Genomic DNA, 25,419 nt, shown 5'->3' with positions numbered 1-25,419 from the left:
TAAATAAAGAATTTATTATTATTATTCTTTTTGACGTAGGACTAGTTGCACTCGATATAACCGTTACTATCCCCTTCCCATTTCACGTCCCCTTCCCTGATCAGATGGAAGTGCATGACAAGAAAAGACCGAAAGAACTCAGTTTGAAGCGCAAATCCAACAACAAACCAATGTTTGCACGAGACGAAAAGATAAACAAACAACACTTACTTGAAATAAGCAGTCACGAACAAATTGTACCAAACTCTTCACTAACTCTGAAAAAGAATTTAATTCAAAGGTACTCCATTTGAATATCATAAAATAATCTTAGTCATTATTGAATGAGTTCTCTCAGAGACACATTATACAATATATGTATTATACATGATATCTCTGGTTCTATAGAAATGGCTCTAGTTTTATTTCAGGCACATCAGCTGGAATGCAGAGTTACTTTTAAAAAAGTAAGAAAATCAACTTGTTTCAGGGATGATTCTACTATATAGTTTAGGGCCACTTAATGGCCCTAAAATCGGCCAGCGGCCCCAAAAAAAACTGTGTGAATATAAATTCCCAATTCAGGAAAAATAAAATAAAAATCGTTATTTCCGGAAATGTTTCCGTCACTGATTTAGGCAACTATAATGTTTTGTCGTCAAAGCATTTTATAATCTGTATGGCATGGGTGAGAATGCTGTCAACGATCGCGTTTTATTAACACTGATTTAATTATGTCACATGTGGTAAACGATTTTAGCAGCCGGATTCAATTGATGAAAATGAAATGGGAGTATTTGATTTTGTAAAAGCAGATCAGTGATCACCCAGCAGGTCGATAAACAAGATGCTTTTTGTCAAAATGGGTCTCATTAAAGCAGATCTCGGCAGAGAGCTAGATTTCATTTTAGATATAACATTGATGAATAAATTTTAATGGGCGCCGATCTCGTAAAGGCAGATCGCCCAGCAGAGCCGGTATATGATATGATGAAAACCTTTTTTTTTTGTAAAAGAAATTAATTTATATTTTGTCAGTCTCTATTTCCTCTAAAGACAAATGATTGAGCGTTTTTTGGAAATACATGTGGACGATAGATCATTCATGACAGGGGTTAAAAAATCCACTAGCCCGACGCCCAGGACTAGACTTTTACACTTCGGGCAATTAAAACTTGTAACCGAATATGCCCGACGGACTAGTAACAAACAATTCTTGGCATTTCCAAAATAGTAAGTGGAAAATCCCCTCATCACTATTCTATCTTAGCCAATCAGATTCAATTACGTACGTCATCCGGGATTCCAAGAATTTGAACCGATTGTGTACATGTTTTAAAAATAGAACAACTAACTCTGGGTGGACCGGTATCATGTATTGATCGCAATTCACGTACTTTCAATATCAATTTCTCAGTACAGGGGGTATTGTACATTGCTTATGCCGAGATTTTCAATTAATGGTACTTGGGTGTAAGAATAATAAGAATAAGAATAAGAATTTTATTAGTTTAAAATCCAAACAATAGGATTGTTACTAAATAAACAAACCAATACAAAACCAAAACAAAACAAACAAACAGACAGACAGACAGGCATATTAATGACAAAACGATAGACATTAAACAATATAAACATGTAGCATTGAAAAAAAAAAAATAAAGATTATTAATATTAAGTATTATACTATTTTTGACAGCATGCCTCCTCTATAAAATTATCAATTCAAATATTATGATTATATCTAACATTATAAGTTAAGCCACCAATCACACACAGTTCATATACTGACATTATAATTGTTTCTCTCATTATACATTTCACTTATATTGTTAACAATGATAAGTAAAATATCACATTCTTCACAAGAAAATATAAAATCAAATTTGTTTTCTTTACTCATTGAATTAAAACTGGGGACAATACTAGAAATTTCATTAAACATTTTGATCCTAGTTTTATTAATTTCTGTACATGTTATGATAAAATGGTATTCATCTTCCACCTCTTTATGGCATAAAGGACATATTCTATTTTCCAAGGCTGTTTTGTTGTATCTACCGCGTTCAACAGCCAGCATACTATTACTTATTCTTATTTTGGCATAATTTTTTGTAACATTTTTATCTAAATTCAATAAAAGGTACTTTTCTAGTTCATACTTTACTTTAAATTTTCTGTAGGTTCTTAGTTTATTTCCATTTATTGAATTATCATCATTAAAGAGACAATTTTTCCAAAATATAATGTAATTTTCATTGAGCTTCTTCACGAGGGCTAAAAGTAATCGTTTTTTAGAAAAGGTACATTGATTTTCCCAAACATGAGTGAAATTCAATTTTGATAGTAGCATTTTAATTTTTGAAGCAAATCCATCATTTAACTGCTTGTTAACTTTATAAACATTATATAATAAAGACTCCTTTTCATTTGAATTTAAAATATGTAACCAAAATCCTACAGAAGACTTAAGGGCCTGTATACCAATAGGGTACATTCCCAATTCAGCTAATACAGCTGTATTTACTGCCTTTGAATTAACATTAAGAAGACTTTTCGCAAATTTGATCTGGAGTTTTACTGATTCCATTGATAAGTATTGAGATTCAAGAGTTTTGTTGTTCTTCACAATATTTAGTGACCATATCTCACTACAATACAATAATATTGGACTAACACAAGAATTAAAAAGTTTCATATGGGAAAAAACATCCATCTTATCAGAGTAAAGGATTTTTTTAATACAAAACAATGCCTTTGAAGCTTTTTTACAGAGGAGATTTACAGCATTAGTGAAAATTCCTGATGGCTTGAATAGTATACCTAAATATTTATATTCTGTGCAGCATTCGATTACTTCATTTTTCAATACAAACTTGTCTTTAGTAAGTTTTTTACCACTTTTATTAAATATCATTGTTTTCTTCTTGTCAAGATTGACAGTCAAGTTCCATTTTTCACAATAAGTGTTTAACTTGTTTAGACAATTTTGTAAACCTTCTGAAGATTCTGATATTAATACTAAGTCATCAGCATATAAAAGACTAGACAATTTTATGTCATGTAATGTTACAGGATCACATGAGTTATCAAACATGAAGGTTAAATCATTTATATAAAAAGAAAATAAGGTCGGGCTTAGAATGCAGCCTTGTTTTACTCCAACTGTGGAAGGAAACATCTTAGTAATGCCTTCAGTGACTTTAACTGCAAATAAAACTTCTTTGTACATATCTTTTAGAATATTGAGGAATGGTCCATTTATGTTATATTCAGCAAGTTTGTGAATGTATGGGTGTATGATGTAATGATCGATTCAGCAAGTTTGTGAATGTTTGGGTGTATGATGTAATGATCGATATCGACCTGTCTTGTCAGACAGCTGTTAATTTGAGCTTGAAACCATGCACAAATTATTTCTAAACATTTTAGTACGGGAACTTTGTCAGTCTTAAAACGAAAAACGGTAGATGAAGGGGGTAATGAGGCTGAAAATTTATCCCAAAAAATGCCAAATACGACCAGGAAAAGCGGAAAAAAACATTTATAGTGTCATGGACAGAAAGATTCCCCATGGGCAAGGTCGACTGTTACTGATGATAAACAAGAGATGATGTTTTGTGAATATTGCCGTTATTTTCCCGATCTCGCTGATAAAAAGTCTGCTTTGTAAGTGGGAACAACAAATATACGAATTGAACCACTGGTTTAACATGACAATATCAATGAACATGTTTTCTGTGCCCGAAAATATTTAACAACCCATAGTACAAGGGATATCCAAAAAGATGTCTAGAGATCCTTGTTATAATTAATAAAACACAAATTTATTTGATTTATTTTATCAAAAACCGTGTATAATGCCGCATTCAAAACAAGGGACACCCACTCTAAATTTGAAAGGTATACTCGGGCTAGCAGGTCAGTTTTGATGGGCTAGCAGCTCTTTCAACAGGGCTAGTAAAATCCTGCTACCAATAAGTCCTGGGCTAGTGAGCTGTAACAAATTTTTTTAACCCCTGCATGAACATTACATGCATTATGGAACTGTTTCAAAAGTTGTGAAGATGATCCAAAATGAAATAATATTAAAATACAATGGTTCAATGCTTTAATTTCTTGTTTCTTAGGGCTACACATAAAGTAAAACTATGGCAAACTTCTACATATTAAACAGCAAGCAAAAATCACAAAAATAGTACTTGAACTTTTGTAATTGCTTTTCTGAATTCGACAATTAGCCAGTACAATTTGAAATCCATTTGAATCAAGGTAAATTTATAAAGATGACCTGTTGTTGAAAAATATACCCAATGGATGATTTTTTCAGTAGTTTATGTTAGCTGTTATATATGTAAAAGGCCTAGGTTACCATAGCTAAGAGAAGATAGTGCATCTGCCGCCATCATGTGCAATGATCTTCATGTAACAACTTCCCTGGTCTCAAACCAATAACTATCAAGCGATCTGGTAATCATATATATTGATCATAATCAGTAGCCCATCCAGGATTATTCAAAATGTTACAACTTATTACAGCAGTGTACAGGTGAAACCTAATATACATTTTCCGATTTTACAGGAAAATAATGTTATTTCATCTTAGTTTTTATGCATAAAAAGTTCCCAATTAGGATGAAAATTCCAAATTTGATGGTCAAGGGACCCATTTGAAAACACCTGGAATCATCCCTGTGTTTGTAAATGTTTCAAACTTTAATGCATTGCTGTCAAAATTAACCTATTGTTTCAATAAAATTGAGAATGGAAATGGGGAATGTGTCAAAGAGGCAACAACCCGACCATAGAACAGACAACAGCAGAAGGTCACCAACAGGTCTTCAATGCAGCGAGAAATTCCCGCACCCGGAGGCGTCCTTCAGCTGGCCCCTAAACAAATATATATACCAGTTCAGTGATAATGAACGCCACACTAAACTCCAAATTGTACACAAGAAACTAAAATTAAAAAATAATACAAGACTAACAAAGGCTAGAGGCTCCTGACTTGGGACAGGCGCAAAAATGCGGCGGGGTTAAACATGTTTATGAGATCTCAACCCTCCCCCTATACCTCTAGCCAATGTAGAAAAGTAAACGCATAACAATACGCACATTAAAATTCAGTTCAAGAGAAGTCCAAATCTATTAATAATTTATTATCCTTTTTCTTCTGATAACATGCTGCAATCTTCAGGATAAACACAAGCACTTAATATGGCCAAGTACAGGCCATGAAATATGTTGTCTGTCTGGTATAATACACCATATCGCTATTTGTTTGCCATATATACCAATCCTGAGTTGTTTTGTATGAACATCGTTTCACTGGTTGACCCAAGGTCAATGGGTGTAAACGAATTCCTTGAATAATCAGTGTTTATTGTGACGTAATGACAAAAGCATATATGACCTGAAATGTACGGGAAAGTGCACAAAATTGAAAATAATCAATTATCAACAAATTATTTGTGACTTTTTGTCCTGTTTGTGGCTTCATGGTGCCAAGAAATATATCATTTGCATGATTAAAATTTCATAATTTTTCATTTATCGAGGCTTATGAACAATTTCCTAAACTTAAAAATGAATAAATGTAAAAAAAGAAATTATTTGATTTGATTTTTTGATTTTTGGTGTTTTAACGCCACTTTTAAGCACCGCTTTTGGGCTATTTCGTGGCGGCCAGTTTTTATTGGTGGAGGAAGCCGGAGCGCCCGGAGAAAACCACCGACCTTCGATAGGAAAACTGACAATCCTAGTCAATTAAGATTGGAGTCGAGTGAACCCACACGAGCGGGGTTCTAACTCACAACCTCAGTGTTGACTGGCTAGTGATTACAGTAGTAACTACTTAGACCACTCGGCCACTGAGGCCCCGAAATTATTTGAAGATCTTTCTCTTATATATTCAAACAATTGTCAACAAATTATTTGTGACTTTTTGTCCTATCCAATTTGTGACTTTATGTCCTGTGACTTTTTGTCCTGTGACTTTCTGTCCGTTTACCGATTTTTTCACCCCCAATCAGACAACTTTGAACTGATGTAATTTCTTTCATCCAGCTCTAAAATTTATAAATGAGGAACCAAAAGAAAGAAGAAAGATTAATCTTTCAAATGTTGATAACTTCATTATTACATGACTATTATGTAATTAGTTGCTAGATTGTGATGTCCACATATGAATGAAATTAGCTTCTTTGTTATTCATAGCATCCCAAAAATTTTGATAGATTCTTGAGCCACACAGTCTGACCTCCAAAACTGTATTTCAAATTTTTCCTATTGTATTTCATTCTCTCATAAACCTTCAATTAAGTTTCTAACCTTAATTCATAAGAAATCACTAAATTTAATTGGGTATAACATTTGTTCTATTGATGTTTTGGGAAATCTGAGACACAGTTTTAAAGATAACTGGTCAAGGAACAACATGTGTTAAAATCATGCATATAGGGGCACCTACCTAGGAGCTAAATTCATTTAAAACTACATTTTCATGGCAAAAATGTATATGTCACAACTGAATAAATAAGGATTTTCTACTTGAACCTCATTAACTTCAGTATAATTCACAAATGTACCATGTGGATATTTCAGGATTGGCCTTTAATCATAAATGAATTAGGATTTGACCAGTAAGAAAGCATTCCATTTCAGCAACTCTAAATATACATGTTACGATGTATAAAGAAAATGCACACACTTTGCATCAAAATTCAGATCTGGCGGGAGAAATTATATCATTGACCTTGATGTAAGTCAGTTGCTACTGATATGGTCACAACTCCGCCCACCTGGATAAACATCAACTATTAATGATCTCAGAAGTTTGATTAAACTTTGCATTTTCTTTTTTTCAATATGGATTTTATTAATTAAGTACATAAAACAATAAATTTTGTTTTTAACATTTTTCTAAAGTAAGTTATGTATGTGTACATAAAATGATCAGTTGGTCAGGCTAGAGGATTCTTTTGGGGGTTTCTAGAATTATAATTGTATACAATAAGAATATGGTGTGTCACACAAAGTAGAATTTTCTTATATCTATAGTTTGAAAATAAGATATTTTAATTTGTGTTTTCTTTTAAGAAGAATTCATTTATAAACATTCACCTCAAGAAAATCTGATATAATCAGCAACATTAAATGTTGTACAATTATATTTGTTTAATATTTGTACATTTATATTTTGATTCCCTCTATAGCTCCAAATAGTTTTTTGTTTCTTCTCCTTGCAGCTCCAATATAGAAATTTTTATTTGGAATTCATTATCATCTTTTTTCTATAAACTCCTAGTACACCTCTTTTTCATGACCGTTATTATTATAGCTGGTCAGTGGTCATGATTCTATTGATTAACCACAAAGTACTGCCCATATGTTCTTATCTTGTATCAGTCAGACAAGTGCATTTGTATATAAAACTAATTATCATCAAAACTCATGAACAGTGCAACGTATGTAAATATTTTTTCTTCTGTGGTTTTGGAATATTGAGAAGTAACAAAAACAGCTGAAAATGAAATTTTGATAAAATTTAGTTGCTTTTGTATAGCATTGTATAGTGCTACCTTAACCACGAAATCCCAAGAAAATTGGTATCCAATGAATAATAATGAATCCACAGTAGAATATTTGGTGAGCAGTCAAATCAGGAAGAGTGCATTCAGATCAACATCCTTATTTGGTGAGCAGCCAAATCAGGAAGAGTGCAATGAGATCAACATCCCTATTTGGTGAGCAGCCAAATTAGGAAGAGTGCATTGAGATCAACATCCCTATTTGGTGAGCAGCCAAATCAGGAAGAGTGCAATGAGATCAACATCCCTATTTGGTGAGCAGCCAAATCTGTAAGAGTGCATTGAGATCAACAACCCTATTTGGTGAGCAGCCAAATCAGGAAGAGTGCATTGAGATCAACATCCCTATTTGGTGAGCAGCCAAATCAGGAAGAGTGCACTGAGATCAACATCCCTTTAAGGAATGCAGAGACAAATTCCTTTATTTACAACATAACTTTTTATGAGCTCACCTGGCCCGAAGGGCCAAGTGAGCTTTTCTCATCACTTGGCGTCCGTAGTCCGGCGTCGTCCGTCGTCGGCTTTAACTTTTTACATTTTGAACGTCTTCTAGAGAACCACTGAATGGAATGAAACCAAACATGGCATGCATGTACCTTATGAGGTGCTGACCAAGTGTTGTTACTTTGTAGCCGATCCATCATCCAAGATGGCCGCCAGCGGGGGACTTAGTTTAACATAGGACCCTATGGGAAATGCATACAAATGACTTTTTTTAGAGAACCACTGTATGGAATGAAACCAAACATGGGATGAATGTTCCTTATGAGGTGCTGACCATGTGTTGTTACTTTGTAGCCGATCCATCATCCAAGGTGGCTGTCATCAGGGAACTTAGTTTAACTTAGGACCCTATGGGAAATACATACAAATGTCTTCTTTTAGAGAACCACTGAATGGAATGAAACCAAACATGGCATGAATGTTCCTTATGAGGTGCTGACCAAGTGTTGTTACTTTGTAGCCGATCCATCATCCAAGATGGCCGCCAGTGGGGGACTTAGTTTAACATAGGACCCTATGGGAAATACATAAAAATGTCTTCTTTTAGAGAACCACTGAATGGAATGGAACCAAACATGGCATGAATGTTCCTTATGAGATGCTGACCAAGTGTTGTTACTTTGCAGTCGGTCCATCATCCAAGATGGCCGCCAGCAGGGGACTTAGTTTAACATAGGACCCTATGGGAAATACATACAAATGTCTTCTATTAGAGAACCACTGAATGGAATGAAACCAAACATGGCATGAATGTTCCTTTTGAGGTTCTGACCAAGTGTTGTTACTTTGTAGCCGATCCATCATCCAAGATGGCCGCAAGCGGGGGACTTAGTTTAACATAGGACCCTATGGGAAATACATACAAATGTCTTCTTTTAGAGAACCACTGAATGGAATGAAACCAAACATGGCATGAATGTTCCTTATGAGATGCTGACCAAGTGTTGTTACTTTGTAGCCGATCCATCATCCAAGATGGCCTCCAGCGGGGGACTTAGTTAAACATAGGACCGTATGGGAAATACATAAAAATGACTTCTTTTAGAGAACGAATAAATGGAATGGAACCAAACATTGCATGAATGTTCCTTATGAGATGTTGACCAAGTGTTGTTACTTTGCAGTCGGTCCATCATCCAAGATGGCCGCCAGCAGGGGACTTAGTTTAACATAGGACCCTATAGGAAATACATACAAATGTCTTCTTTTAGAGAACCACTGAATGGAATGAAACAAAACATGGCATGAATGTTCCTTATAAGGTGCTGACCAAGTGTTGTAACTTTGCAGTCGGTCCATCATCCAGGATGGCCGACAGCGGGAGACTTAGTTTAACATTGGACCCTATGGGAAATACATACAAATGTCTTCTCTTAGAGAACCAGTGAATGGAATGAAACCAAACATGGCATGAATGTTCCTTATAAGGTGCTGACCAAGTGTTGTTACTTTGCAGCCGATCCATCATCCAAGATGGCTGCCAGTGGGTGACTTAGTTTAACATAGGACCCTACGGGAAATACATACAAAATGTCTTCTTTTAGAGAACCTCTGAATGGAATGGAACCAAACATGGCATGAATGTTCCTTATGAGGTGTTGACCAAGTGTTGTTTCTTTGCAGCCGATCCATCATCCAAGATGGCCGCCAGCGGGGGACTTAGTTTAACATAGGACCCTATGGGAAATACATACAAATGTCTTCTTTTAGAGAACCACTGAATGGAATGAAACCAAACATGGCATGAATGTTCCTAATGAGGTGCTGACCAAGTGTTATTACTTTGCAGTCAGTCCATCATCCAAGATGGCCGACAGCGGGGGACTTAGTTTAACATAGGACCCTATGGGAAATACATACAATTGTCTTCTTTTAGAGAACCAGTGAATGGAATGGAACCAAACATGGCATGAATGTTCCTTATTAGGTGCTGACCAAGTGTTGTTACTTTGCAGTCGATCCATCGTCCAAGATGGCCGCTAGGGGGGTGGGAGGTGGGGGGGGGGGGGGGTTTAGTTTAACATAGGACCCTATGGGAAATACATACAAATGTCTTCTTTTAGAGTACCACTGAATGGAATGAAACCAAACATGGCATAAATGTTCCTTATGAAGTGCTGACCAAGTGTGGCTACTTTGTTGCCGATTTACTGTTCAAGATGGCCACCAGGATATTTTATTAAATAACGGGACCAATATTAATCCAAATTTGGCCTCAATCATTATTTGGGTATCTGTTATGATTTTTATCTATCTTTACATGATTTCTAAAACCAAAGTAGAGTCAGGTGAGCGACACAGGCTCTTGAGAGCCTCTAGTTCTGCTTCTGATCAAAATCCCATTATATTATAGGAGTGCAGAGACAAATTCCTTTAGGGTGGAACACAATAACGGGGACATTTACTACTGGTCTTTGACACTTTGTTATGTAAGCTCTACAGCTAACTTAAATACACCAGGATGCCAGTTTTCTGTGTTTATTATTTAACATTGAATCTTTTAACCTCATTCAAAATTTTAAGATCCTATCTTGAATAGTTTTTGAACACTGGTGAGATTAGTGGTCCAAAAATGATCATTTTCAGACTTTATGCAGTTCCGCTTCAAACTTTATATTATTTTCGTCTTCAAAATCTTTTTAACTGTAAGTGTAATGATCATTCCTCATGATATCTTTTACAGATTATTAAATGGCGATTAAAATGATTCCAAAATTATGAAAATCAGAGCTAACTTAAAAATTTAACATGCAGAAATGTAAAAGTGGTGCTTCGTTATACATTTTTCAAATCAGTATTCTCCCCAGGCCGTTTTAGCCCTGCAGTATTCAGCGCTATTGCATTTCTTCAAGGACCACCACGAAAAAATATTTTGGGAACTCTGGTGAATAGTCTTCTGTCAACCTGTCAATCATTAGTATTTTCATATGTGAAATTTAGGTTATAGTGACCTCCTTTAAGTTTTGATATAATACTTTCTCAGAATTCTACATGCCAAATATAGTTGACCATTTTTTTTTGTAGTGTTGAACCTTTGCAAGATAACTCGCATGAAAAGGAAGAATTTAGTGAGATTAGAAAAATCAGAGATATTCTTCTCCAGAACAAGAGAAACTACAAAGAATTAAGTGATCTGCCAGTATTCAATGTATGTAATTAATCTTACTACATGTGTGAACATTATTATACAACTTTGACTTTTGATGAGGTTGATACAATGATTTATCCACCCCAGAGATATGACATTCACTGAGGCCAATAAATAATTGTTTTATTATATGACTTTTTATCCTTCTCCAATTTTACTTTTAAACTGCTCCTTGATTTTGTCTAGCCTTGTCGGAGTCAAAAATGAGACATAGATATGCTATTTCTAGCAGCAGAGGTGTCAGTGGCAGCGGTGTCAACAATGTATTAGTTTGTAATTAGGTCTAGTTTATGGTGAACCACTAGTACTAGGTCAATGATATTAGATATGCAGTTGTATTAGCATTGGCACATCTCATATCCATGGAAATTATTTGGCCCTGCCCCCTCAGTCATGGTCTATTGTCTTTGAAACTTTTGCTTAGTTTACATGTTTTAGTTTGTGATTAGGTCAGTTTTTGGGGAACCAATAGTGGTAGATCAATGATATTTGGTATTCAGTTGTATAAGCATTGGTATATCTCATTTCCTCTGCCCCCCTCAGTCATGGTCTATTAACTTTGAATTTTTTGCTTAGTTTACATGTATCAGTTTGTGATTAGGTCAGTTCAAGGGGAACTATTAGTGGTAGGCCAATGTTAATTGGAATGCAGTTGTATAAGCATTAGCATATATCATTTCCATTGAGAATATTTGGCCCTGCCCCCTCAGTCATGGTTTATTGACTTTGAAACTTTTGCTTAGTTTACATATTATGCATTAGTTTGTGATTAGATCAGTTTAAGATGAACCGCAAATGTTAAGTCAGTGATGTTTGGTATGCAAATTTATTGGCATTTGCAAGTCTCGTTTCCATGGAGATAATATAGCCCCACCCACTTACCATGGTTCATTGACTTTGAAACTTTTACATAGTTTACAAGTTAATGTTTGTGTTTAGGTTTGTTTAAAGGAAATGACTTATGATAAGTCAATGGTATTTGGTATACAGTTGTATTAGCACTGGCACATCTCATTTCCATAGAAATTGTTTAGCCATATACATGTACCTTCAGTCAAGGTTCATTGACTTTGAATATTTGCATAACTTACATGTCTAAGTATTGCTATTATAATTTCAACATTAGCATTATTAAAATAACAAAAAGGCGAGACATATCTCTGTGTTAACAGTTTATTATATTAAATATATCATCTGCTTTTGCAGTTGCTATTTTTCATAAGTTGAAATATTCAATAAATTTTACCAAAAAAATACCACTTTGTGAAATATACACCAAAAACAAGAAGAGAAAAAAATACACTGGAAAAAAAAAAAAAAAAGAGAAAACAGAAATTTACATGATGTCATAAACCTACGTCATTGACATTGAGCTGTTCCAAATCTTATATAAACCTCTCGTAATATTTCTTCTTACAATCTTAAGCTCTATCTTCATAAATGTTGACCAGAACTGTCAAAGAACTCCTTACAGGGATTATTGCCCTTAAAAGAACATTTTCAACAATATTTATTTTTTTATTGGTTTCATTCTATTATATACAAAACCACAATAGATAAAGGGAAACTTTAAATAGTTAAAATGATCAGCACAGGATCTACATATACAAGTCAACAGGGTTGAAATCATTAGTCAAATCCTTAAAGGAGTTATATGTATTGTAAAAATAAGAAGATGTGGTATGATTGCCAATGAGACAACTCTCCACAAGAGACCAAATGACACAGAAATCAACAACTTTAGGTCACCATACGGCCTTCAACAATGAGCAAAGCCCATACCGCATAGTCAGCTATAAAGGTATAGAACCACTAATTCAGGCCTGGTCGGAAAGAACATACAAGAAAGTAGTACATATTTTTAACAAAATAGTTCCTACGCATAGCTGTATCTTTGTCAATAGTGGGAATATTTGGGTAGTTTTAGTATCAAATGCAAGCTTGGGGACTTGGAATCACTGTAGAACCCTTGTTGAAAGTTTTATTTGAATAATAAAGAAGTATAGGAAATTTTAATAAGAGGGCTCATTTGGCCTGTTGTTCAGATCAAAAGTTCCTGTTTTTGTACTATCAAACTTCCGGGAACCAGTACGCTCTAATATGCAATTAAAGGTATGTTGAATTTTTCAGCACAAGTCAGAATAAGCTACAGTTTTGACATGAAATAACTGCCACTTTATTTGAACTTAAGACAAAGTAGCCATTTATGCTTGAAATTGCAGAATTTAACATAGAAAGCAATGGGGCTATGAATAAGTGGTTTTATACCTATTACTGACAGGCATGTGAAATTCTATTTTTAGAAATCATACACTTTTCAGTGAAAATTGGTCACATTTGTTGTCAGAAATCATGTTACATTATTTTTTTTATGTAAGAAATATGTTAGAGTCAAATTACAGCCCTCAAATTGCTACAATTAGGTATTTTAGCCTTTTTTGGCCATTTAGCATGCACACAGTTAAGATTTTACCTGAAATTAAAATTTTTGGATTATCTAACACTGAAACCAATGAAACTTGTATATTGTGACTAGTTTATAGTATAAATATTGTTTTTGGTCAAATTATCTAGTAAGTGTTCATGTTTTATTGTGTTTCTTGGTGAATTATTTATTTCAAGGAAAATTGGTGTATACTTATAAGGTATAGAACCACTAATTCAGGCCCGGTCGGAAAGAACATACAAGAAAGTAGTACATATTTTAAACAAAATAGTTCCTACGCATAGCTGTATCTTTGTCAATAGTGGGAATATTTGGGTAGTTTTAGTATCAAATGAAAGCTTGGGGACTTGGAATCACTGTAGAACCCTTGTTGAAAGTTTTATTTGAATAATAAAGAAGTAAATGAAATTTTAATAGGAGGGCTTATTTGGCCTGTTGTTCAGATCAAAAGTTCCTGTTTTTGTACTATCAAACTTCCGGGAACCAGTACGCTCTAATATGCAATTAAAGGTATGTTGATTTTTTCAGCACAAGTCAGCATAAGGTACAGGTTTGACATGAAATAACTGCCACTTTATTTGAACTAAAGACAAAATTGCCATTTATGCTTGAAATTGCAGAATTTAACATAGAAAGCAATGGGGCTATGAATTAGTGGTTTTATACCTATTACTGACAGGCATGTGAAATTCTATTTTTAGAAATCATACCCTTTACAGTGAAAATTGGTCACATTTGTTGTCAGAAATCATGTTACATTATTTTTTTATGTAACAATTATGTTAGTGTCAAATTACAGCCCTCAAATTGTTACAATAAGGTATTTTAGCCTTTTTTGGTTATTTAGCATGCACACAGTTAAGATTTTACCTGAAATTAAAATTTTTGGATTATCTAACACTGAAACCAATGAAACTTGTATATCATGAATAGTTTATATTATAAATATTGTTTTTGGTCAAATTATCTAGTGAGTGTTCATGTTTTATTGTGTTTCTTGGTGAATTATTTATTTCAAGGAAAATTGGTGTATACTTATATAGGAATTCAAAAATCTCACTTGAAATGCATTTTATAACCATTTTACCAAGTTGTCTAGCTTGGAGATACATAAATTGCTCTTGTTGATCCATGTTTATACATAAAAGTATGTTTTTTTTACCAAATCACTCTCCTTTTCCAACATGTAGAAAAAAGGGGGGACAAAATTATCAATTATATTTTATGTTTGGACCACTGTATTTATATTCAAGGGAGAATCTCTGATAAAAATAAGACATATAGGTAAGAACACTGTTATTTGAGTAGATATTAACAGATCAGAACTGGTAAAAATTGAAAAAGTGTCATATCTGTCACTATTAGTATCCATATGTAGTTTTCTTTGTTTAACACATAAGTTACTACCAGTCCAATTTGAGCTTGAATTCAGTGATATAGTGTTTGACAAAAGCTTTATGTGATTTTTATACGACCGCAAAAAAATTTTTGTGGTCGTATATTGGTATGACGTTGGCGTCGGCGTCGTCCGAAGACACATTGGTTTTCGCACTCTAACTTTAGTTTAAGTGAATGGATCTCTATGAAATTTTACCACAAGGTTCAATACCACAAAAGGAAGGTTGGGATTGATTTTGGGGGTCATGGTACCAACAGTAAAGGAGTTAGGGGCCAAAAAGGGGCCTAAAATAAGCATTTTTGTAACTTCCAGACATAACTTGTGTGTTAGTGAATGGATCTCTCTGACATTGTACCACAAGGTTCCATATCACAAAAGGAATGCTGGGATTGATTTTGGGGGTAATTGCCTCAAAATTTTAGGAATTAGGGGCCAAAAAAGGGGCAAAAAATAAGCATTTTTCTAGTTTCATGACAATAACTTGTGTGTAAGTATATGGATCTTTCTGAAATTGTACTACAAGGTTCCATATCGCAAAGGGAAAGCTGGAATTGAGTTTGGGGGTAATTGCCGAAACGTTTAGGAATTGGGGGGCCAAAAATAAGCATTTTTCTAGTTTCCAGACAATAACTAATGTTCAAGTGTATGGATCTCTCTGAAATTGTACTGCAAGGTACCATACCACAAAGGGAAGGCTGGGATTGATGATGGCGGTAATTGCCTCAATATTTTAGGAATTAGGGGCCAAAAAGGGGCAAAAAACAAGCATTTTTCTAGATCCAGGACAATAACTTGTGTGTAAGTGTATGGATCTTTCTGAAATTGTACTACAAGGTTCCATATCACAAAGGGAAAGCTGGGTTTGAGTTTGGGGGTAATTGCCCTAAATGTTTCGGAATTTGGGGCCAAAAAGGGGTAAAAAAACACATTTTTCTAGTTTCCAGACAATAACTTGTGTTCAAGTGTATGGATCTCTCTGAAATTGTACTGCAAGGTACCATACCACAAAGGGAAGGCTGGGATTGAGTTTGGGGGTGATGAATCATAAGGGGGTTCAAAAAATTTGGGGGGGGGGATTTTTTTATTTTTCCTTTTTTTTTCTTTTTTTCCTTTTTTTTTTCTTTTAAAATTTTCCATTTTAAGTTGGTTGTTTCTGATTTATATTTAAAAGCAAATAATAATGGTATGTTAGGAGATACACACCAAACAGGATTTGTAAATTATTATATAATAAGTATTGTGCAATAGCAAGAAATTTTCAATTGCACAGTATTGCACAATAGCAAGAAATCTTCAATTGCACAGTATTGCGCAATAGCAAGAAATCTTCAATTGCACAGTATTGCGCAATAGCAAGAAATATCCAATAGCACAATATTGTGCAATAGCAAGAAATTGTCAATTGTGCAGTATTGCGCAATAGCAAGAAATATTTAATTGCACAGTGTTGTGCAAAAGAAGATACTTCCTATAAATTGCTTATTTCTTGACCAATTTCAATGGGGTTTTATTCTTGAATTCTTGGGGTTCTTTAATATGCTGAATCTAACCATGTATTAAGTTTTTGGATTTTGGGCCCCATTTTTAAATTGGTCCACATTGAGGTCCAAAGGGTCCAAAATTAAACTTTGTTTGATTTCATAAAAAATTGAATTATTGGGGTTCTTTGATATGCCGAATCTAACCGTGTATTTAGATTCTTAATTTTTGGTACCGTTTTCAAATTGGTCTACATTAAGGTCCAAAGGGTCCAAAATTAAACTTAGTTTGATTTTAACAAAAATTGAATTCTTAGGGTTCTTTGATATGCTAAATCTAAACATGTATTTAGATTTTTGATTATGGGCCCAGTTTTCAAGTTGGTCCAAATCGAGGTCCAAAATTAAACTTTGTTTGATTTCAACAAAAATTGAATATATGGGGTTCTTTGATATGCTGAATCTAACCATGTATTTAGATTTTTGATTTTTGGGCCCCGTTATCAACTTTGTCCACATTGAGGTCAAAAGGGTCCAAAATTAAACTTTGTTTGATTTCATCAAAAATTGAATTCTTGGGGTTCTTTGATATGCTGAATCTAACCATGTATTTAGATTTTGGATATTGGACCATAATAGGTGAATGTCCAATTTAAATTTTTTAAGTTCTTAGACCACATTCATTCTGTGTCAGAAACCTATGCTGTGTCAAATATTTAATCACAATCCAAATGCAAAGCTGTATCAAGCTTGAATGTTGTGTCCATACTTGCCCCAACTGTTCAGGGTTCGACCTCTGTGGTCGTATCAAGCTGCGCCCTGCGGAGCATTTTATTCAATGCTAGAAATACATCATAGAAGGAAATTAAGTCAAGCAGAAGTCAATATAACAAGTTTGGTGCTGTTATAAAAGGCCCCAAAATAACGAATGTAAAACAATTTAAACAAGAAAAACTAACGGCCTAATTTATGTTCAAAATAATAACCGAAAAACAAATATGTTACACGGCAACAAATGACAACTACTGAATAACAGGCTCCTGACTTGGGACTCATCAGATGGATACAAATAGAAATATATTTAACAAAAACACAGAGTGGATGTGGACAGGTACTTGTACATACACACAACAGAAAGACACTAAGTACTGATCTGAGAGTACTCACAATTACTGACAGCTAGTTCAAAGCCAATAACAACTAATGAAAACAATCATGCATCTAAGACTAAAATATCAATCAGTACACATCCAACATACATTGGATTTAGTGTAATTATATATATAAAGACGTCATAAACAGTCAGAGAAAAACTTGACCTTGTGCAATGCCAAGATGCAGGTATCGACAGATTGTAGAGTCATGAAATGTGCATATTTGCCTTTAATTACCGATGCAATTTTTACACATTTTTGTCGAGCCTGCGACTTTTGTCGCAAAAGCAAGACATAGTGATCCTACATTCCGTCGTCGTTGGCAGCGGCGTCCACAAATATTCACTCTGTGGTTAAAGTTTTTAAAATTTTAATAACTTTCTTAAACTATCCTGCATTTCAACCAAACTTGGACAGAAGCTTGTTTATGATCATAAGATAATATCCAGAAGTAAATTTTGTAAAAAAAAAATCCTGTTTATCCGTATTTTACTCATAAATGGACTTAGTTTTTTTGCCAGTTAACATTACATTCACTCTGTGGTTAAAGTTTTTCAAATTTTAATAACTTTCTTAAACTATCCTAGATTTGTACCAAACATGGACAGAAGCTTGCTTATAATCATAAGATAGTATCCAGAAGAAAATTTTGTTAAAAAAAAAATCCTGTTTATCCGTATTTTACTCATATATGGACTTAGTTTTTCTGCCAGTTAACATAACATTCATTCTGTGGTTAAAGTTTTTCAAATTGTAATAACTTTCTTAAACTATCCTGGATTTGTACCACACTTGGACAGAAGCTTGTTTGTGATCATGAGATAGTATTCAAAAGTAAATTTTGTTAAAAAAAAAATCCTGTTTATCTGTATTTAACTTATAAAATGGACTTAGTTTTTCTGCCAGTTAACATTACATTCACTCTGTGGTTAAAGCTTTCAAAATTTTAATAACTTTCTTAAACTATCCTGGATTTGTACCAAACTTGGACAGAAGCTTTTTTATGATCAAAACTAGTATCTAGAAGAAAATTTTATAAAAATTTATTTCCTGTTTTTCCGTATATTACTTATAAATGGACTTAGTTTTATTCCAGTTAACATTACGTACAGTCTGCAGTTAAAGTTTTTAAAACATTTATTAGATTCATAAACCTTCTTGGATTTTTACCAAACTTGAACAGAACTTCTTACAATCAAAAGATAGTATCTAGAGGAAAATTTTTAATAATTTTTTCCCCATTTTTGTTGAGCCTGCGACTAACAGCAAAAGTAGGCGAGACACTGGGTTCCGCGGAACCCTTACGAATTTTTATGTTTTTATAGGAAACTATATTATGTAGTGACACTGAAACCAGTGAAATTGATCAGGAGAACAAGATTTACGAATAAGTCACCATAATGGAAATCTTCAGTTTACTCCTTTTAGGATTCATTGCCCTTCAATGAAGATTTTTACCCATTTTTATCTCGCCTGCTTATTCTAGACAAATGGATTACAATCCAGTGGTGGTGCTGACGGCGTATAAAGCTGTATAAAGAAAGAAGAGCTGGATGTTTCATACCTTGTATACAGATACCTTATATCATAAAGTTTCCGTCTGTCATATGTCCATTGTCCTTTTTTTGTCAAGTGAAATACTTACTTATTATGAGTAATAGGATAACTATTTTTGGTATACCGGTATATGGGTTCCTTGAAACGTCTACATGTCAGTCAGGAACAGTTCACCTGACCTTGACGTCAATTTCATGGTTCAGTGATCAATGGTCAAGTCTGAATCTCAGATACTATAATCAATAGGTCAACTATATTTGGTGTATGGAATGATTGTAAGGCGTACATGTCAGACTGGCAGGGTTCATCTGATCTTGACCTCAATTTCATGGTTCCTTGGACAATGTTTAGTTTTTTTGGTTTGGTCTATTTCTAAGATACTTTTAAGCAAAATGGCCACTATATTTGGACTATGGAATGATTTTAAGATGTACATTTCCATCTGGAAGGTTTTATCTGACCTTGACCTCAATTTCGTGGTTCATTGGACACTGTTTAGTTTCTGTGGTTTGGTCTATTTTCCAGATATTATAAGCAAAAGGTCAATTATATTTGGTGTATGGAATGATTGTAAGGTGTACTTGTCTGGCTGGCAGGGTTCATATGACCTTGACCTCATTTTCATGGTTCATTGGTCAATGATAAGTTTGAATAATTTTGTTGGTTTATCAGATGCTATAAGCAATTGGTCAACTATATTTGGTGTATGGAAAGATGTACATGCCTGTCTGGCATGGTTCATCTTTAAGTGATCTTATTTTGATAGAACATTGATAATGATAAGTTTATGTAATAGTAGTTGTAAAACCTTCATGTTACAAACTTTCAACATGAATACAATGATAAGTAAAACAGGTGAGACATTTCAGCGTGTGCACTCTTGTTTGAATTTATAGCTGTTATCTTTGAACAATATAATAGAGATAGAGAAACTTCATACACAAAAAATGATTAGAAAGAAAGATGTATACAGTCAAATAATTTTAAAAACATTGTCAACATCTTGTTGGAGCTACATGTATTACCATTTGAAGATATTTTTTTTTACCCATTTTTGTGTTTTTTTGGTGGAAAGACAGAGAGAAATTGTAAACAACAAAAATGATCAGAAAAATGCAATCTTTAAGTAAAACAAATATCTGAAATTGCCCTCCATGAACAATCTTTAGCCATATTTTCCATTTTGACTATAATCTTGAAAAAACATAATAGTCTAGATAATCAGAAATTTTAAACATTAAATTTAAACAAGGATTTTTTTTAATCTGGAATGATTTTGAATTCTGGAAAATTGATAAGAAATGTATGATGAAAACTAACCCAGTTTAAGAGGGTTAGCCATGGCTCAAAAAGGGGGGGGGGGGTAGTTAGTTCATCAAGTATTTTATTATTGATTTTCCAAAATTCAAAATTAATCCAGATTCAAATAATTCCTTGTTTTAAAATGATCAGCTGGACAAGATCTACAGATTTGTCAATATGACTGAAATCTTCTATCAACCCCTAATATTAGATTATTATTAAGATAAATTGCCCTTAAATGATGATTTGAACCCATGCACAATATCATGTGAGTTATATGAGGCTGTCTAGTTCTTACTATCTGTTTTTTTTTATTGCAGGAACCAGTTCAGAAGGATAGAGAGTTTGAAATCTGTTCAATAAGTTTAGAGACACTTTCTTCTTGTCCAGACATCTAATTGTTGATAGATTTTGAAGGTACAATGTATATATTACTTCTACAATGAACAGTCATGTAGATTTTAATACATATGCACAATAGGTTACAAGAGCGTGATTATTCATAATGCATTTTCCATAGGGTACCACTGGTGTTCCGTATTTTTTTCCTGTAAGACTACACAAAATAGGGAAAAACGGGTAGCAGTTCCTGTTACTAGAAATGCCAGTGTTGCATTAGAACCAAAAAAATATATATGGTCATGCGGCAAAAATTGACTTAAAATGCAGTTGAAAAAGATCGTCTATTTTTTTCGCTTAATGAAAAAGGCATATTTTTAATGGCTCCGACATGCAGACATGGAAGATATTTTCTATACTTTGTAAAATGTGAATATGATTTTCTGCATTTTTTAAACCTAACTGGATAAGCTTTGGATTAAATGTTATTCCAGTCCTGTATCACCCAATCAGAAACCGTATAGGATTCTATTCTGAGTACCATCTTGGGGTAAAAAACTTACCAGTAAAATGTAAACAAATAATTGCGCTCTTGTAACCAATAGACTATTTGCCAATTACTGATTTGATTCTGTTATCACACAGGTTGTTTCCCTTTTCCAATATTAGACTATTTCTAAAGTGGACAGAATGGGCTGTGAAAAGTTTGAATTGATGTATAGGTGTTTTACCTGTTATTAATGAAAAATTCTTATTGATATTAAAAGTTTTTGGTATGATTTGAAGAACTTTAATATTACACACCTTTTTCACAGATAATATGCCAATGAAAATTTTTGTCCTTCCTAAGGGAAATAACTTATACAAATGAGGACAATTACAAAATTGGCAAATAAGCTATTTAAAATAGATTCAGAATTGAAAACTCATCTGTAGACCCTTCAAATTCGTACAATAACCAGTAATTATTAGAATTTCCTGATCTGTATTGTGCACCTTCATACTGCTTCATAGTCAAATCTATTGGAATAAAAATATGTCACAGGAAAGTTCCGAGATAGCTATTGTTTTAATGTGAAGGTTGAAAGGGTTGTATCATACAACATGATAATCCCAAAAATTGACCAGGCATTATTATGTGTTTTGGCGTTACCTACTTTTTTACGACCCCTCCAGCGGAGAGGACATTGTCCTTCCCAAAATTAGTTTCTGTTCTCTAACTTTAGTTTGCCTCAAACAAATGTTGTGAAACTTATACACAATGCCTATTACCCCAAAACACTGATCAAGTTCGAATTAGAGTTATGCCCCTTTATAAATGGAAAAATTGCTGAATTTCCGTTTCTGATCTATAACTGTAGTTTGCTTCAACCAAATGTTATGAAACAAGTTCCAGATTGGTTTAGAGACCCCTTTATTACTGTTTTCTCTCTATTACTCATCTAACTGGGTAGATTTCATGTTCATTTTTAGGGCTGTTCAAGATTTAAACGCACGGGGATATGTGAGACACTTTTATTAGACCCCAACCACCTATAATATAAAATTTCCATTTAATTATAATGATTACAATATTCTAAAGAAATAAAACCACCAACAATTTATCAATTTTAATGCCACCGATCCCCCTCCGATGGGTTTAAATCTGGAACAGCCCTTATGGACTTGTTGGCTACATAGATTCGTGAAATTTATTAGTTTTTAGTCAGTTATTGAATATTTTGGGACATCAGAATTGTTTGGTAGTAATTATTCTATAAATAGAGTATAGATTTAATTTTCTAGGTTTCAAGATGAGTAATATTTTTAATACCCTTTCACCAATTTTTTTTAGATTTTCATTGTAATAGACATCAAATTTACATGTTTATTTCAAGTTTGATGTATTTTAAATTTACCAATTGAGAGTTATGCCCCTTGATAGAGTAGGAAAAGATAATTTTTGAGGTTTTATGACAAAAATTAGAATACTGCTGGAATTCAACACATGATCATTTATGCTTATTTGGTCATAAAATTCGTAAAGCTTAGCTAGTCAAATTTGTTTTTAAATGATTTTATTCCAAAAAAATATATTTTTTTTACAATGATTAATTTTAAACACATTATCTAGAGCACTTCATGTGGAAATATATATTACTTGATTTACTCTTTTTTTTGCAGAGCTGACTGAACTTCCAAGTAAAATTTTTCCTCATTCTACAGCTGTCAAAAATGGAAGGCATACTTAAAGATGTAAAATTAAAAATGCACAAGGTGAATGATACTTTACTAGAGAGTATTTTTAGCGAGTACAAAAGTAATGGAAAACTTGTGTCTGAGACAATTGTTTCTGTAGAACCATCGTGCAAGGAGGACATAAATCCCATGATTAGGAAACTCAAACTTTTACATAAAGGAGGTACAAGTTATAAAGAAATTCTGAAGGATTTGGAACAAATTTCAGACTTTGAAAAAAAGTTTTTAATTCATCAGTTTTATACTGAATGCACTGATATTGCAAAAATATCTTTTAGATCTTTTAGAGCGCAGTTAAAAAGTCATCTTGGTCATAATGCATATATTAAAAGTTTAGTACAAGAAAATGAAGATGAGGTTATGTATTATGAAAACGTGTGGAATGCCGATATTACTTTGTTCAGATATCCATTACATTTGGTGGTTGAATGCAATAACAGGCAAAAGGCAGATTTTCTGTTGAAAGAGAAAAATGTGGATATTAATTCCAGAGATGTCAAAGGTCAAACGCCATTGCATTGGCTTGTTCTTTATTCTGATTACTGTACACCAGACAGAAAGTATTCAGATATAAATATTTTGACAGATGAAGTGAGTCTTTATGAAAAAATAATAAAACAACAGGAAGAATATAGAAATGTTTTAGATAAAAGACATTCAGATATGCTTTTGTGGTGCGAGGAAAATGGCGCTAGCATTGTCACCAGAGATAAAAACGGTATCAGTCCTATTTTTTATGCTGCTTTAACTGGACAGAAATGGCTCGTTGAACGTTGGTTGGATGATCAATTTAACCTAGATTCGCTGACCAAAATTCTAACATGTGAGCTGTTTGCAGCCCAAAGATTTAAAGGTTTTAGAGATAATTTTGAAGATGGAGAAGAAAAGTTTGTAAGAGCTCTTGAAATGAGATCTGCTCATGCTTTAGAACTTCCTTTATTTAAGTCTGTCATTCCCTGGATTATAGAAGAACCCAAAAGTATTACAGATTTTAAAAGTCTTGTATCAGCCAACTCCAGAAAAAATCCTTTATTAGCCATTCTTTCCTGTAGAATAATGGAAAGAGTTATGGGCCCTATTTCATGCCAGTTCTTTATGGCTGCTTTAAAATTGGAAGAAGAATTATATCGGATTGAAGAAGAAAAGGATCAAGCTTTTGTAGATATGACAATGCAGTTAGTTTTTTATCGAAGACATATTATGATCGAGCATTTTGAAATAGGGCTTGATGGGATTTCTCTTGACCATTATATTAGATATTCAAGAGAAACAATTTTGGAAAGAAATATTGATAAAATGTCAAATGTAGATATTTTGAAATTTGTGAACCTCCTTTTGATTGAATTGCATTTTTTGTTAGAACACGAAAACAAGGGTAAGAATAACTGGTTAAAGAGGGAGAGTAACATTTACAATGTACATTATGAAGGTGAAGCCAATTTTGTTGGAGAGAAAGCTATTTTATTTCTTTCATACATTGTATCTAGAAGTTTAACAGATAAAGAGAAGCTTCAAGTACAAAATTTCCTCTTGGAAATCTCTTTTATCGGCAGAACTCTACCTTATGTAACTGAATGGTTGCAGCGAACCATCAAACAAACCTATAGTCATCTTCTGCGTTTGAACAATTATGTTTGTGATAGAAAACATGTTGAAGTCCATGGATTCAGATATGCTGCTTGGATTTTCATTCTAGAAAAACTAATTGAATATGGTGTCACTCCTGAGGATTTTAATGAGTTTTTCGATAAACACTCTGAAAAATTTTATGATGCTCCACTAAACATTCTTTGTAAATATTACAGAGATGTTCAAACAAGTGATTTAAATGATGAGTATGATGAGGTTAAAAAATACTTGAGCAGTGAACTGTTTCGAATGGTCAAATTGATAGTGGATGCTGGTGCACATGTGGACATGGCCAATTTTGATGATGTAACATCACTTCAACTTGCAAAAGGCACTACACTTGAACCTTTATTGTTGTCATATAGAAATCTGCAATGTCTTGCAGCAAGAGCTGTTGCAAAACATAAAATTCCATTTGAAAACATTCTTTCCAAAGGTCTGTGTGAATTTGTGAAAATGCATTTTTGGTAATGTGGTTTATTTTCATGAAGATTAAATTTCAAAAGCTCACCCTGTTTGTGAGGTTTTATTTTAGTGTTTTTCTTATACCTCACTGTTAATCTTCCTTAAAGATCAAATCAAAAGACGTAAATTATATAAGCTATTTTATTGTAATTGCAAACTTGGCCAAAATAATTCATTGCGAAAAAATGTCCC

At 33.5% G+C, this 25,419-nt stretch overlaps 1 protein-coding gene across 1 annotated transcript; it reads left to right on the top strand.

Annotated features, from left to right (window-relative positions):
• Window positions 1-183: 183 nt before the first annotated feature.
• On the top strand, window positions 184-25,272 carry LOC127736381 (uncharacterized). The gene is made up of 4 exons (XM_052246892.1): window positions 184-280; window positions 11,097-11,220; window positions 20,877-20,973; window positions 23,059-25,272. Exon 4 carries the CDS (start codon window positions 23,110-23,112, stop codon window positions 25,231-25,233), a length of 2,124 nt encoding a protein of 707 aa, XP_052102852.1. The 5' UTR covers window positions 184-280; window positions 11,097-11,220; window positions 20,877-20,973; window positions 23,059-23,109; the 3' UTR covers window positions 25,234-25,272.
• The last annotated feature ends 147 nt before the right edge of the window (window positions 25,273-25,419 follow it).

The sequence above is a fragment of the Mytilus californianus genome, unplaced genomic scaffold, assembly GCF_021869535.1.
Source record: "Mytilus californianus isolate M0D057914Y unplaced genomic scaffold, xbMytCali1.0.p SCAF_30, whole genome shotgun sequence".
NCBI classification, from domain to species: Eukaryota; Metazoa; Mollusca; class Bivalvia; order Mytilida; family Mytilidae; genus Mytilus; species Mytilus californianus.
This window is presented reverse-complemented; position numbering and strand designations above follow the sequence as displayed.

Coding starts and splice junctions, on each gene's coding strand:
- LOC127736381 (XM_052246892.1), top strand. CDS start 23,110: ATGGAAGGCATACTTAAAGATGTAAAATTAAAAATGCACAAGGTGAAT.